This window comes from Gigantopelta aegis, chromosome 1 (genome assembly GCF_016097555.1).
Source record: "Gigantopelta aegis isolate Gae_Host chromosome 1, Gae_host_genome, whole genome shotgun sequence".
Lineage (NCBI taxonomy): Eukaryota > Metazoa > Mollusca > Gastropoda > Neomphalida > Peltospiridae > Gigantopelta > Gigantopelta aegis.
In genome coordinates this window covers 1,802,495-1,818,088 of record NC_054699.1, presented here as the reverse complement: position 1 = coordinate 1,818,088, position 15,594 = coordinate 1,802,495, and the positions used below count along the sequence as shown (strand labels likewise).

The 15,594-nt window shown below is 42.9% G+C and overlaps 1 protein-coding gene across 1 annotated transcript in view; it reads left to right on the top strand.

The window, feature by feature from the left end:
• Positions 1 to 369: 369 nt before the first annotated feature.
• The window catches only part of LOC121368504 (glycine-rich cell wall structural protein 1.8-like), a 30,679-nt gene continuing 15,454 nt past the window's right edge, over positions 370 to 15,594 (top strand). The window contains exons 1-2 of the mRNA XM_041493243.1: positions 370 to 557; positions 1,281 to 2,899. Coding sequence (XP_041349177.1) covers positions 370 to 557; positions 1,281 to 2,899 — 1,807 coding nt within the window. The remainder of the gene's footprint in view (positions 558 to 1,280; positions 2,900 to 15,594) is intronic.

The following is a 15,594-nucleotide window of genomic DNA, read 5'->3' as shown; positions in this document are numbered from 1 at the left end:
ATGCGATTCAGACAGAAGTTGTGACGTCACGGGTTAACCAGTCGATTACCGCTATTTAAATATATAACTATTAGGCTAATTAGTAAATGACATTACTGCAGGTTTTATGGACCTGTACGTCAAAGAATAATCTTTTACATTTAACAACAAAAATTAATAAATATATATATTTTTTTGTCATTGTGCAACTTTGAGATCTCTCCTTTAAATGAATACGGAAACGCCCACCCTTGACTATTGTTCAGAGTGCTCGCGGTAAAGAGATTTTCTAGCATGTCAGTTCCAATAAGCACCAATACAATTATCTCAAAACAAAGAAAATTGAGGCGTAAACACCCGACCATTTGTGGAATCTTTCCGGATTTAGTAATGGCGCGGCGGACACCGAGGGACCTCGACTATCTAAGCACGTCGGAGCTAGCGAGTGAGATGCAATTATCACGACTGTTGTGTTTCTATAACGAGACACTAAATAAGTGTCGGGACTCGTTGCATCTGACAGTACCCTCCAGAGATCTATCATCATTAGTTAAAAGCCGTTTGATGGTTTGTTCTCGGTACGACCACAGGTTGTTAAGTCTTCACTGCACCATCTGAGGTGTTTCCCCTGGGAATTGGTAACACGACGTGAAAACGAGGGCTTCGTGGACTCAAATACTCTCCTGTATCCCGGAAGACTGATATACTATAGTCCGTCCCATTATTCTATAAAATGTATTTTGGAAATAACAAAAAAATACTAATTTTGTGTGCAATTTAAAAATCAATCGGATCAGAAATAAATAACTTAGTATGAAAAAAGACGTTCCCTGTGGGACGGGCCATAGTTTGACATTTAAATATCGGCTATCCGTTATTGGTGGTGGGGATCTGCCCTGGTCTCGGTCATTGGCGACACCAGAGGCTAGGCCCAGGGTGGACGTGCCTGAACCTTCATTGGATATAAGCACGTTAATAAAGTTACTCGGATTCTGTTTTATTTTAAAAAAATATTTGTTTAATATGCTGTTCCAATTATTGTTCTAAAGCTGGTACATGAAAAATCGTGTTGATGTTCTGTACTATTTATGGAATACATATATCATTGGTTTCAGTTTCAACTAGTGGAACCAGAAATTCCAAGCTGTTCACAACCATGTACTAATTATGTTGGTGATTAAGATAATGATGGTAATGTGTTTGATTGGGATATTTTATGACGATTATGATGAAGATGATGGAGGTGATGGTGGTGATAGTGGTGGTGGTGATGATGATGATGGTGGTAATGGTGTTGGAAGTGGCGGTGGTGATGATGATGGTGGTAGTAGTGTTGGAAGTGGCGATAGTGATGATGCTGGTGGTAGTGGTGTTGGTGGTGATGGTGTTGGAAGTGGCGATAGTGATAATGATGGTGGTAGTGGTGTTGGAAGTGGCGATAGTGATAATGATGGTGGTAGTGGTGATGGAAGTGGCGGCGGTGATGATGATGGTGGTAGTGGTGTTGGAAGTGGCGATAGTGATGATGATGGTGGTAGTGGTGTTGGAAGTGGCGATAGTGATGATGATGGCGGTAGTGGTGTTGGAAGTGGCGATAGTGATGATGATGGTGGTAGTGGTGTTGGAAGTGGCAATAGTGATGATGATGGTGGTAGTGGTGTTGGAAGTGGCGATAGTGATGATGATGGTGGTAATGGTGTTGGAAGTGGCGATAGTGATGATGATGGTGGTAGTGGTGTTGGAAGTGGCGATAGTGATGATGATGGTGGTAGTGGTGTTGGTGGTGATGGTGTTGGAAGTGGCGATAGTGATAATGATGGTGGTAATGGTGATGGAAGTGGCGATAGTGATGATGATGGTGGTAGTGGTGTTGGTGGTGATGGTGTTGGAAGTGGCGATAGTGATAATGATGGTGGTAATGGTGTTGGAAGTGGCGATAGTGATGATGATGGTGGTAGTGGTGTTGGAAGTGGCGATAGTGATGATGATGGTGGTAGTGGTGTTGGAAGTGGCGATAGTGATGATGATGGTGGTAGTGGTGTTGGAAGTGGCGATAGTGATGATGATGGTGGTAGTGGTGTTGGTGGTGATGGTGTTGGAAGTGGCGATAGTGATAATGATGGTGGTGATGGTGATGGAAGTGGCGGCGGTGATGATGATGGTGGTAGTGATGTTGGAAGTGGCGATAGTGATGATGATGGTGGTAGTGGTGTTGGAAGTGGCGATAGTGATAATGATGGTGGTGATGGTGATGGAAGTGGCGGCGGTGATGATGATGGTGGTAGTGGTGTTGGAAGTGGCGATAGTGATGATGATGGTGGTAGTGGTGTTGGAAGTGGCGATAGTGATGATGATGGTGGTAGTGGTGTTGGTGGTGATGGTGTTGGAAGTGGCGATAGTGATAATGATGGTGGTGATGGTGATGGAAGTGGCGGCGGTGATGATGATGGTGGTAGTGGTGTTGGAAGTGGCGATAGTGATAATGATGGTGGTGATGGTGATGGAAGTGGCGGCGGTGATGATGATGGTGGTAGTGGTGTTGGAAGTGGCGATAGTGATGATGATGGTGGTAGTGGTGTTGGAAGTGGCGATAGTGATGATGATGGTTGTAGTGGTGTTGGAAGTGGCGATAGTGATGCTGATAGTGGTAGTGGTGTTGGAAGTGGCGATAGTGATGATGATGGTGGTAGTGGTGTTGGAAGTGGCGATAGTGATGATGATGGTGGTAGTGGTGTTGGAAGTGGCGATAGTGATGATGATGGTTGTAGTGATGTTGGAAGTGGCGATAGTGATAATGATGGTGGTAGTGGTGTTGGAAGTGGCGATAGTGATAATGATGGTGGTGATGGTGATGGAAGTGGCGGCGGTGATGATGATGGTGGTAGTGGTGTTGGAAGTGGCGATAGTGATGATGATGGTGGTGATGATGATGATGGTGGTAGTGGTGTTGGTGGTGATGGTGTTGGAAGTGGCGATAGTGATGATGATGATGGTTGTAGTGGTGTTGGAAGTGGCGATAGTGATAATGATGGTGGTAGTGGTGTTGGAAGTGGCGATAGTGATGATGATGGTGGTGATGATGATGGTGGTGATGATGATGGTGGTGATGATGAAGGTGGTAGTGGTGTTGGTGGTGATGGTGTTGGAAGTGGCGATAGTGATAATGATGGTGGTAGTGGTGTTGGAAGTGGCGATAGTGATAATGATGGTGGTGATGATGATGGTGGTGATGATGATGGTGGTGATGGTGTTGGAAGTGGCGATAGTGATAATGATGGTGGTAGTGGTGTTGGAAGTGGCGATAGTGATAATGATGGTGGTGATGATGATGGTGGTGATGATGATGGTGGTGATGATGATGGTGGTAATGGTGATGGTGGTGATAATGATGGTGGTGATAATGATGGTGGTGATGATGATGGTGGTAATGGTGATGGAAGTGGCGGCGGTGATGATGATGGTGATAGTGGTGTTGGAAGTGGCGATAGTGATGATGATGATGATGCTGGTAGTGGTGTTGGTGGTGGTGATGATGATGATGGTGTTGGTGGTGGTGATGATGATTATGATGATGATGGTACTGGTGTTGGTAGTGTTGATGATAATGCTAATGAATTATTATGATGGTGGTAGTGGTAGTGATGGTGGTGATGATGATGATGGTAGTGGTCTTGGTAGTGGTGGTGGTGATGATGATGCTGCTGGTGTTAATGCAGATGGTGATGATGACGATGGCGATGATGATGATGATGATGATGACGACGATGATGATGGCGATAATAATGACGACGACGATGATGGTGGTGATGATGATGATGATGACGACGACGATGATGACGATGATGATGGCGATGACTGCGATGATGACTGTGGACAAATGATAATGATGGTCTATGTGCCAATAATGAAACTAGTAATGATGATGATGATAATCACGATGATGATAATGCAATGATGAAAATTACGACGACCACCACGATACATTCCAACGCCATAAAACCTTGAGATGACAGCATCCTCACTGTGAGACTAGAATAGTCGTCCAAATTGCGTTACGGGATCACGCGGGATTAATCGTTGATGCCTTTGACGAGCGTGTGCTTTGGATTGTGAAACGCGAGCTGCCAAGTCATGTGTGGGCATCTTCCGTTTCTCTCTAATGGCTCATTTGTTTGTCGGGAGCATTGATCAATGTGTTGGAAAAGATTTGAAAACAAACGACAATTCTCAGGAGAGGCATAACGCTGGTTATTCATCAGTCTACGTCCGGTGTCAGGAAACGTCCACAGCGCAATGCGAACTGTACTGGGCCAGTGGCGAATTCAACTAGCAGAAATCACAGCAGTAGGGGGTTTGCAGCGCGTCGGACGTTAAGGCTGGTAGGTACTGGGTTCAGATCCCAATACCAGCGCCCACCCAGAGTGAGGTTTACGGCCTCGTTGGTGTAGTGGTTAAGTCATCGGATGTAAGAGTGATAGGTACTGGGTTCAGATCCCAATACCGGCGCCCACCCAGAGTGAGGTTTATAGCACGATGGTTTAGTGGTTAAGTCATCGGATGTAAAAGTGATAGGTACTGGGTTCAGATCCCAATACCGGCGCCCACCCAGAGTGAGGTTTACGGCCTCGTTGGTGTAGTGGTTAAGCCATCGGATATAAGGGGGATAGATACTGGGTTCAGAACCCAGTACCGGTGCCCACTGAGAGAGATTTATAACTTGAAGGTTTAGTGATTTGGGACTTGAGGTTGGTAGGTACTGGGTTCGCACCCCGGTAGCGGATTCCAACCAGAGTGAGTTACTTAAATATGGAGGTGTAAGGCCACTAAATAGACATAGCTCTCTCTTAGTCTCAAGACCAATAACATGTAGCTATTAACTCGTGGTCTGGTAACGGCCTCTGTAGTGTCGTGGCTGATAGATTCTGGGTTCGCATCCTGGTACCGGCTCCCATCTAGACTATGTTTTAACGACTCAGTGGGTAGGTGTAAAGCCACTACACCGACTTCTCTTTCACTAACCACTAACAACAAACTGTCGTAACGTAATGACATCGGTAATATGGTGGCGAAGTCATTGGACTTAAGGCTGGCTCGCATCCCAGTACCGGCTTCCACCCACAGTGAGTTTTAGTGGCTCATTGGGTAGGTGTAATACCACCATACAGACTTTTATCTCACTAATCGCCGACAACTAACCATTAACCCTTGTAACGTCATGACCTCGGTGGTGTTGTTTTTAAGTCATGGAACTGAAGGTTGGTAAGTAATGGGTTCGTATCTCGCTACAGACCCCCACTCACTGAATTTTAGCTGCTTAGTGTTTAGATGTAATAACAATAAATCGACTTCTCTCTTACAATTAACCACTATTAAAAGTACATCTGTGACGCTGCGCGGTCAAACCATAAGCTAGATATCCGAGATGTGTGCCGAGAACCTTAATGAAATATAAACACGTGAATCAAGTTAAAATCACATCTGTGACGCTGCGGTCAAACCATAGGCTAGATATCCGAGATGTGTGCCCAGAAACTTAATGAAATATAAACACGGGAATCAAGTTAAAATCACATATGTGACGCTGCGGTCTAACCATAGGCTAGATATCCGAGATGTGTGCCCAGAACCTTAATGAAATATAAACACGGGAATCAAGTTAAAATGACATCTGTGACGCTGCGGTCAAACCATAGGCTAGATATCCGAGATGTGTGCCCAGAACCTTAATGAAATATAAACACGGGAATCAAGTTAAAATGACATCTGTGACGCTGCGGTCAAACCATAGGCTAGATATCCGAGATGTGTGCCCAGAACCTTAATAAAATATAAACACGGGAATAAAGTTAAAATCACATCTGTGACGCTGCGGTCAAACCATAGGCTAGATATCCGAGATGTGTGCCCAGAACCTTAATGAAATATAAACACGGGAATCAAGTTTAAATCACATCTGTGACGCTGCGGTCAAACCATAGGCTAGATATCCGAGATGTGTGCCCAGAACCTTAATGAAATATAAAGACGGGAATCAAGTTAAAATCACATCTGTGACGCTGCGGTCAAACCATAGGCTAGATATCCGAGATGTGTGCCCAGAACCTTAATGAAATATAAACACGGGAATCAAGTTAAAATCACATCTGTGACGCTGCGGTCAAACCATAGGCTAGATATCCGAGATGTGTGCCCAGAACCTTAATGAAATATAAACACGGGAATCAAGTTAAAATCACATCTCTGACGCTGCGGTCAAACCATAGGCTAGATATCCGAGATGTGTGCCCAGAACCTTAATGAAATATAAACACGGGAATCAAATTTAAATCACATCTGTGACGCTGCGGTCAAACCATAGGCTAGATATCTGAGATGTGTGCCCAGAACCTTAATGAAATATAAACACGGGAATCAAGTTTAAATCACATCTGTGACGCTGCGGTCTAACCATAGGCTAGATATCCGAGATGTGTGCCCAAAACCTTAATGAAATATAAATACGGGAATCAAGTTTAAATCACATCTGTGACGCTGCGGTCAACCCATAGGCTAGATATCCGAGATGTGTGCCCAGAACCTTAATGAAATATAAACACGGGAATCAAGTTAAAATCACATCTGTGACGCTGCGGTCAAACCATAGGCTAGATATCCGAGATGTGTGCCCAGAACCTTAATGAAATATAAACACGGGAATCAAGTTAAAATCACACCTGTGACGCTGCGGTCTAACCATAGGCTAGATATCCGATATGTGTGCCCAGAACCTTAATGAAATATAAACACGGGAATCAAGTTAAAATCACATCTGTGACGCTGCGGTCAAACCATAGGCTAGATATCCGAGATGTGTGCCCAGAACCTTAATGAAATATAAACACGGGAATCAAGTTAAAATCACATCTGTGACGCTGCGGTCAAACCATAGGCTAGATATCCGAGATGTGTGCCCAGAACCTTAATGAAATATAAACACGGGAATCAAGTTTAAATCACATCTGTGACGCTGCGGTCAAACCATAGGCTAGATATCCGAGATGTGTGCCCAGAACCTTAATGAAATATAAAGACGGGAATCAAGTTAAAATCACATCTGTGACGCTGCGGTCAAACCATAGGCTAGATATCCGAGATGTGTGCCCAGAACCTTAATGAAATATAAACACGGGAATCAAGTTAAAATCACATCTGTGACGCTGCGGTCAAACCATAGGCTAGATATCCGATATGTGTGCCCAGAACCTTAATGAAATATAAACACGGGAATCAAGTTAAAATCACATCTCTGACGCTGCGGTCAAACCATAGGCTAGATATCCGAGATGTGTGCCCAGAACCTTAATGAAATATAAACACGGGAATCAAATTTAAATCACATCTGTGACGCTGCGGTCAAACCATAGGCTAGATATCTGAGATGTGTGCCCAGAACCTTAATGAAATATAAACACGGGAATCAAGTTTAAATCACATCTGTGACGCTGCGGTCTAACCATAGGCTAGATATCCGAGATGTGTGCCCAAAACCTTAATGAAATATAAATACGGGAATCAAGTTTAAATCACATCTGTGACGCTGCGGTCAAACCCATAGGCTAGATATCCGAGATGTGTGCCCAGAACCTTAATGAAATATAAACACGGGAATCAAGTTAAAATCACATCTGTGACGCTGCGGTCTAACCATAGGCTAGATATCCGAGATGTGTGCCAAGAACCTTAATGAAATATAAACACGGGAATCAAGTTAAAATCACATCTGTGACGCTGCGGTCAAACCATAGGCTAGATATACGAGATGTGTGCCCAGAACCTTAATGAAATATAAACACGGGAATCAAGTTAAAATCACACCTGTGACGCTGCGGTCTAACCATAGGCTAGATATCCGATATGTGTGCCCAGAACCTTAATGAAATATAAACACGGGAATCAAGTTAAAATCACATCTGTGACGCTGCGGTCAAACCATAGGCTAGATATCCAAGATGTGTGCCCAGAACCTTAATGAAATATAAACACGGGAATCAAGTTAAAATCACATATGTGACGCTGCGGTCTAACCATAGGCTAGATATCCGAGATGTGTGCCCAGAACCTTAATGAAATATAAACACGGGAATCAAGTTAAAATCACATCTGTGACGCTGCGGTCTAACCATAGGCTAGATATCCGAGATGTGTGCCGAGAACCTTAATGAAATATAAACACGTGAATCAAGTTAAAATCACATCTGTGACGCTGCGGTCTAACCATAGGCTAGATATCCGAGATGTGTGCCCAGAACCTTAATGAAATATAAACACGGGAATCAAGTTAAAATCACATCTGTGACGCTGCGGTCTAACCATAGGCTAGATATCCGAGATGTGTGCCAAGAACCTTAATGAAATATAAACACGGGAATCAAGTTAAAATCACATCTGTGACGCTGCGGTCAAACCATAGGCTAGATATACGAGATGTGTGCCCAGAACCTTAATGAAATATAAACACGGGAATCAAGTTAAAATCACACCTGTGACGCTGCGGTCTAACCATAGGCTAGATATCCGATATGTGTGCCCAGAACCTTAATGAAATATAAACACGGGAATCAAGTTAAAATCACATCTGTGACGCTGCGGTCAAACCATAGGCTAGATATCCAAGATGTGTGCCCAGAACCTTAATGAAATATAAACACGGGAATCAAGTTAAAATCACATCTGTGACGCTGCGGTCTAACCATAGGCTAGATATCCGAGATGTGTGCCCAGAACCTTAATGAAATATAAACACGGGAATCAAGTTAAAATCACATCTGTGACGCTGCGGTCTAACCATAGGCTAGATATCCGAGATGTGTGCCGAGAACCTTAATGAAATATAAACACGTGAATCAAGTTAAAATCACATCTGTGACGCTGCGGTCTAACCATAGGCTAGATATCCGAGATGTGTGCCCAGAACCTTAATGAAATATAAACACGGAAATCAAGTTAAAATCACATCTGTGACGTCGCGGTAAAATCATAGGCTAGATATCCGAGATGTGTGCCCAGAACCTTAATGAAATATAAAGACGGGAATCAAGTTTAAATCACATCTGTGACGCTGCGGTCAAACCATAGGCTAGATATCCGAGATGTGTGCCCAGAACCTTAATGAAATATAAAGACGGGAATCAAGTTAAAATCACATCTGTGACGCTGCGGTCTAACCATAGGCTAGATATCCGAGATGTGTGCCCAGAACCTTAATGAAATATAAACACGGGAATCAAGTTAAAATCACACCTGTGACGCTGCGGTCTAACAATAGGCTAGATATCCGAGATGTGTGCCGAGAACCTTAATGAAATATAAACACGGGAATCAAGTTAAAATCACATCTGTGACGCTGCGGTCTAACCATAGGCTAGATATCCGAGATGTGTGCCGAGAACCTTAATGAAATATAAACACGGGAATCAAGTTAAAATCACATCTGTGACGCTGCGGTCAAACCATAAGCTAGATATCCGAGATGTGTGCCGAGAACCTTAATGAAATATAAACACGTGAATCAAGTTTAAATCACATCTGTGACGCTGCGGTCAAACCATAGGCTAGATATCCGAGATGTGTGCCCAGAACCTTAATGAAATATAAACACGTGAATCAAGTTAAAATCACATCTGTGACGCTGCGGTCTAACCATAGGCTAGATATCCGAGATGTGTGCCAAGAACCTTAATGAAATATAAACACGGGAATCAAGTTAAAATCACATCTGTGACGCTGCGGTCTAACCATAGGCTAGATATCCGAGATGTGTGCCAAGAACCTTAATGAAATATAAACACGGGAATCAAGTTAAAATCACATCTGTGACGCTGCGGTCAAACCATAGGCTAGATATCCGAGATGTGTGCCCAGAACCTTAATGAAATATAAACACGGGAATCAAGTTTAAATCACATCTGTGACGCTGCGGTCAAACCATAGGCTAGATATCCGAGATGTGTGCCCAGAACCTTAATGAAATATAAAGACGGGAATCAAGTTAAAATCACATCTGTGACGCTGCGGTCAAACCATAGGCTAGATATCCGAGATGTGTGCCCAGAACCTTAATGAAATATAAACACGGGAATCAAGTTAAAATCACATCTGTGACGCTGCGGTCAAACCATAGGCTAGATATCCGAGATGTGTGCCCAGAACCTTAATGAAATATAAACACGGGAATCAAGTTAAAATCACATCTGTGACGCTGCGGTCAAACCATAGGCTAGATATCCGAGATGTGTGCCCAGAACCTTAATGAAATATAAACACGGGAATCAAGTTTAAATCACATCTGTGACGCTGCGGTCAAACCATAGGCTAGATATCCGAGATGTGTGCCCAGAACCTTAATGAAATATAAACACGGGAATCAAGTTTAAATCACATCTGTGACGCTGCGGTCTAACCATAGGCTAGATATCCGAGATGTGTGCCCAAAACCTTAATGAAATATAAATACGGGAATCAAGTTTAAATCACATCTGTGACGCTGCGGTCAACCATAGGCTAGATATCCGAGATGTGTGCCCAGAACCTTAATGAAATATAAACACGGGAATCAAGTTAAAATCACATCTGTGACGCTGCGGTCAAACCATAGGCTAGATATCCGAGATGTGTGCCCAGAACCTTAATGAAATATAAACACGGGAATCAAGTTAAAATCACATCTGTGACGCTGCGGTAAAACCATAGGCTAGATATCCGAGATGTGTGCCCAGAACCTTAATGAAATATAAACACGGGAATCAAGTTTAAATCACATCTGTGACGCTGCGGTCAAACCATAGGCTAGATATCCGAGATGTGTGCCCAGAACCTTAATGAAATATAAAGACGGGAATCAAGTTAAAATCACATCTGTGACGCTGCGGTCTAACCATAGGCTAGATATCCGAGATGTGTGCCGAGAACCTTAATGAAATATAAACACGGGAATCAAGTTAAAATCACATCTGTGACGCTGCGGTCTAACCATAGGCTAGATATCCGAGATGTGTGCCCAGAACCTTAATGAAATATAAACACGGGAATCAAGTTAAAATCACATCTGTGACGCTGCGGTCAAACCATAGGCTAGATATCCGAGATGTGTGCCCAGAACCTTAATGAAATATAAACACGGGAATCAAGTTAAAATCACATCTGTGACGCTGCGGTCTAACCATAGGCTAGATATCCGAGATGTGTGCCCAGAACCTTAATGAAATATAAACACGGGAATCAAGTTAAAATCACATCTGTGACGCTGCGGTCAAACCATAGGCTAGATATCCGAGATGTGTGCCCAGAACCTTAATGAAATATAAACACGGGAATCAAGTTAAAATCACATCTGTGACGCTGCGGTCAAACCATAGGCTAGATATCCGAGATGTGTGCCCAGAACCTTAATGAAATATAAACACGGGAATCAAGTTTAAAATCACATCTGTGACGCTGCGGTCAAACCATAGGCTAGATATCCGAGATGTGTGCCCAGAACCTTAATGAAATATAAACACGGGAATCAAGTTAAAATCACATCTGTGACGCTGCGGTCAAACCATAGGCTAGATATCCGAGATGTGTGCCGAGAACCTTAATGAAATATAAACACGGGAATCAAGTTAAAATCACATCTGTGACGCTGCGGTCTAACCATAGGCTAGATATCCGAGATGTGTGCCCAGAACCTTAATGAAATATAAACACGGGAATCAAGTTAAAATCACATCTGTGACGCTGCGGTCTAACCATAGGCTAGATATCCGAGATGTGTGCCAAGAACCTTAATGAAATATAAACACGGGAATCAAGTTAAAATCACATCTGTGACGCTGCGGTCAAACCATAGGCTAGATATCCGAGATGTGTGCCCAGAACCTTAATGAAATATAAACACGGGAATCAAGTTAAAATCACATCTGTGACGCTGCGGTCTAACCATAGGCTAGATATCCGAGATGTGTGCCCAGAACCTTAATGAAATATAAACACGGGAATCAAGTTAAAATCACATCTGTGACGCTGCGGTCAAACCATAGGCTAGATATCCGAGATGTGTGCCCAGAACCTTAATGAAATATAAACACGGGAATCAAGTTAAAATCACATCTGTGACGCTGCGGTCTAACCATAGGCTAGATATCCGAGATGTGTGCCCAGAACCTTAATGAAATATAAACACGGGAATCAAGTTAAAATCACATCTGTGACGCTGCGGTCAAACCATAGGCTAGATATCCGAGATGTGTGCCCAGAACCTTAATGAAATATAAACACGGGAATCAAGTTAAAATCACATCTGTGACGCTGCGGTCAAACCATAGGCTAGATATCCGAGATGTGTGCCCAGAACCTTAATGAAATATAAACACGGGAATCAAGTTAAAATCACATCTGTGTCGCGGTAAAACATAGGCTAGATATCCGAGATGTGTGCCCAGAACCTTAATGAAATATAAAGACGGGAATCAAGTTTAAATCACATCTGTGACGCTGCGGTCAAACCATAGGCTAGATATCCGAGATGTGTGCCCAGAACCTTAATGAAATATAAACACGGGAATCAAGTTAAAATCACATCTGTGACGCTGCGGTCTAACCATAGGCTAGATATCCGAGATGTGTGCCCAGAACCTTAATGAAATATAAACACGGGAATCAAGTTAAAATCACATCTGTGACGCTGCGGTCTAACCATAGGCTAGATATCCGAGATGTGTGCCCAGAACCTTAATGAAATATAAACACGGGAATCAAGTTAAAATCACATCTGTGACGCTGCGGTCTAACCATAGGCTAGATATCCGAGATGTGTGCCCAGAACCTTAATGAAATATAAACACGGGAATCAAGTTAAAATCACATCTGTGACGCTGCGGTCAAACCATAGGCTAGATATCCGAGATGTGTGCCCAGAACCTTAATGAAATATAAACACGGGAATCAAGTTTAAATCACATCTGTGACGCTGCGGTCAAACCATAGGCTAGATATCCGAGATGTGTGCCCAGAACCTTAATGAAATATAAACACGGGAATCAAGTTAAAATCACATCTGTGACGCTGCGGTCTAACCATAGGCTAGATATCCGAGATGTGTGCCCAGAACCTTAATGAAATATAAACACGGGAATCAAGTTAAAATCACATCTGTGACGCTGCGGTCTAACCATAGGCTAGATATCCGAGATGTGTGCCAAGAACCTTAATGAAATATAAACACGGGAATCAAGTTAAAATCACATCTGTGACGCTGCGGTCAAACCATAGGCTAGATATCCGAGATGTGTGCCCAGAACCTTAATGAAATATAAACACGGGAATCAAGTTTAAATCACATCTGTGACGCTGCGGTCAAACCATAGGCTAGATATCCGAGATGTGTGCCCAGAACCTTAATGAAATATAAACACGGGAATCAAGTTAAAATCACATCTGTGACGCTGCGGTCAAACCATAGGCTAGATATCCGAGATGTGTGCCCAGAACCTTAATGAAATATAAACACGGGAATCAAGTTAAAATCACATCTGTGACGCTGCGGTCAAACCATAGGCTAGATATCCGAGATGTGTGCCCAGAACCTTAATGAAATATAAACACGGGAATCAAGTTAAAATCACATCTGTGACGCTGCGGTCAAACCATAGGCTAGATATCCGAGATGTGTGCCCAGAACCTTAATGAAATATAAACACGGGAATCAAATTTAAATCACATCTGTGACGCTGCGGTCAAACCATAGGCTAGATATCCGAGATGTGTGCCCAGAACCTTAATGAAATATAAACACGGGAATCAAGTTTAAATCACATCTGTGACGCTGCGGTCTAACCATAGGCTAGATATCCGAGATGTGTGCCCAAAACCTTAATGAAATATAAATACGGGAATCAAGTTTAAATCACATCTGTGACGCTGCGGTCAACCCATAGGCTAGATATCCGAGATGTGTGCCCAGAACCTTAATGAAATATAAACACGGGAATCAAGTTAAAATCACATCTGTGACGCTGCGGTCAAACCATAGGCTAGATATCCGAGATGTGTGCCCAGAAACTTAATGAAATATAAACACGGAAATCAAGTTAAAATCACATCTGTGACGTCGCGGTAAAACCATAGGCTAGATATCCGAGATGTGTGCCCAGAACCTTAATGAAATATAAACACGGGAATCAAGTTTAAATCACATCTGTGACGCTGCGGTCAAACCATAGGCTAGATATCCGAGATGTGTGCCCAGAACCTTAATGAAATATAAAGACGGGAATCAAGTTAAAATCACATCTGTGACGCTGCGGTCTAACCATAGGCTAGATATCCGAGATGTGTGCCGAGAACCTTAATGAAATATAAACACGGGAATCAAGTTAAAATCACATCTGTGACGCTGCGGTCTAACCATAGGCTAGATATCCGAGATGTGTGCCAAGAACCTTAATGAAATATAAACACGGGAATCAAGTTAAAATCACATCTGTGACGCTGCGGTCAAACCATAGGCTAGATATCCGAGATGTGTGCCCAGAACCTTAATGAAATATAAACACGGGAATCAAGTTAAAATCACATCTGTGACGCTGCGGTCTAACCATAGGCTAGATATCCGAGATGTGTGCCCAGAACCTTAATGAAATATAAACACGGGAATCAAGTTAAAATCACATCTGTGACGCTGCGGTCAAACCATAGGCTAGATATCCGAGATGTGTGCCCAGAACCTTAATGAAATATAAACACGGGAATCAAGTTAAAATCACATCTGTGACGCTGCGGTCAAACCATAGGCTAGATATCCGAGATGTGTGCCCAGAACCTTAATGAAATATAAACACGGGAATCAAGTTTAAATCACATCTGTGACGCTGCGGTCAAACCATAGGCTAGATATCCGAGATGTGTGCCCAGAACCTTAATGAAATATAAAGACGGGAATCAAGTTAAAATCACATCTGTGACGCTGCGGTCAAACCATAGGCTAGATATCCGAGATGTGTGCCCAGAACCTTAATGAAATATAAACACGGGAATCAAGTTAAAATCACATCTGTGACGCTGCGGTCAAACCATAGGCTAGATATCCGAGATGTGTGCCCAGAACCTTAATGAAATATAAACACGGGAATCAAGTTAAAATCACATCTCTGACGCTGCGGTCAAACCATAGGCTAGATATCCGAGATGTGTGCCCAGAACCTTAATGAAATATAAACACGGGAATCAAATTTAAATCACATCTGTGACGCTGCGGTCAAACCATAGGCTAGATATCTGAGATGTGTGCCCAGAACCTTAATGAAATATAAACACGGGAATCAAGTTTAAATCACATCTGTGACGCTGCGGTCTAACCATAGGCTAGATATCCGAGATGTGTGCCCAAAACCTTAATGAAATATAAATACGGGAATCAAGTTTAAATCACATCTGTGACGCTGCGGTCAACCCATAGGCTAGATATCCGAGATGTGTGCCCAGAACCTTAATGAAATATAAACACGGGAATCAAGTTAAAATCACATCTGTGACGCTGCGGTCAAACCATAGGCTAGATATCCGAGATGTGTGCCCAGAAACTTAATGAAATATAAA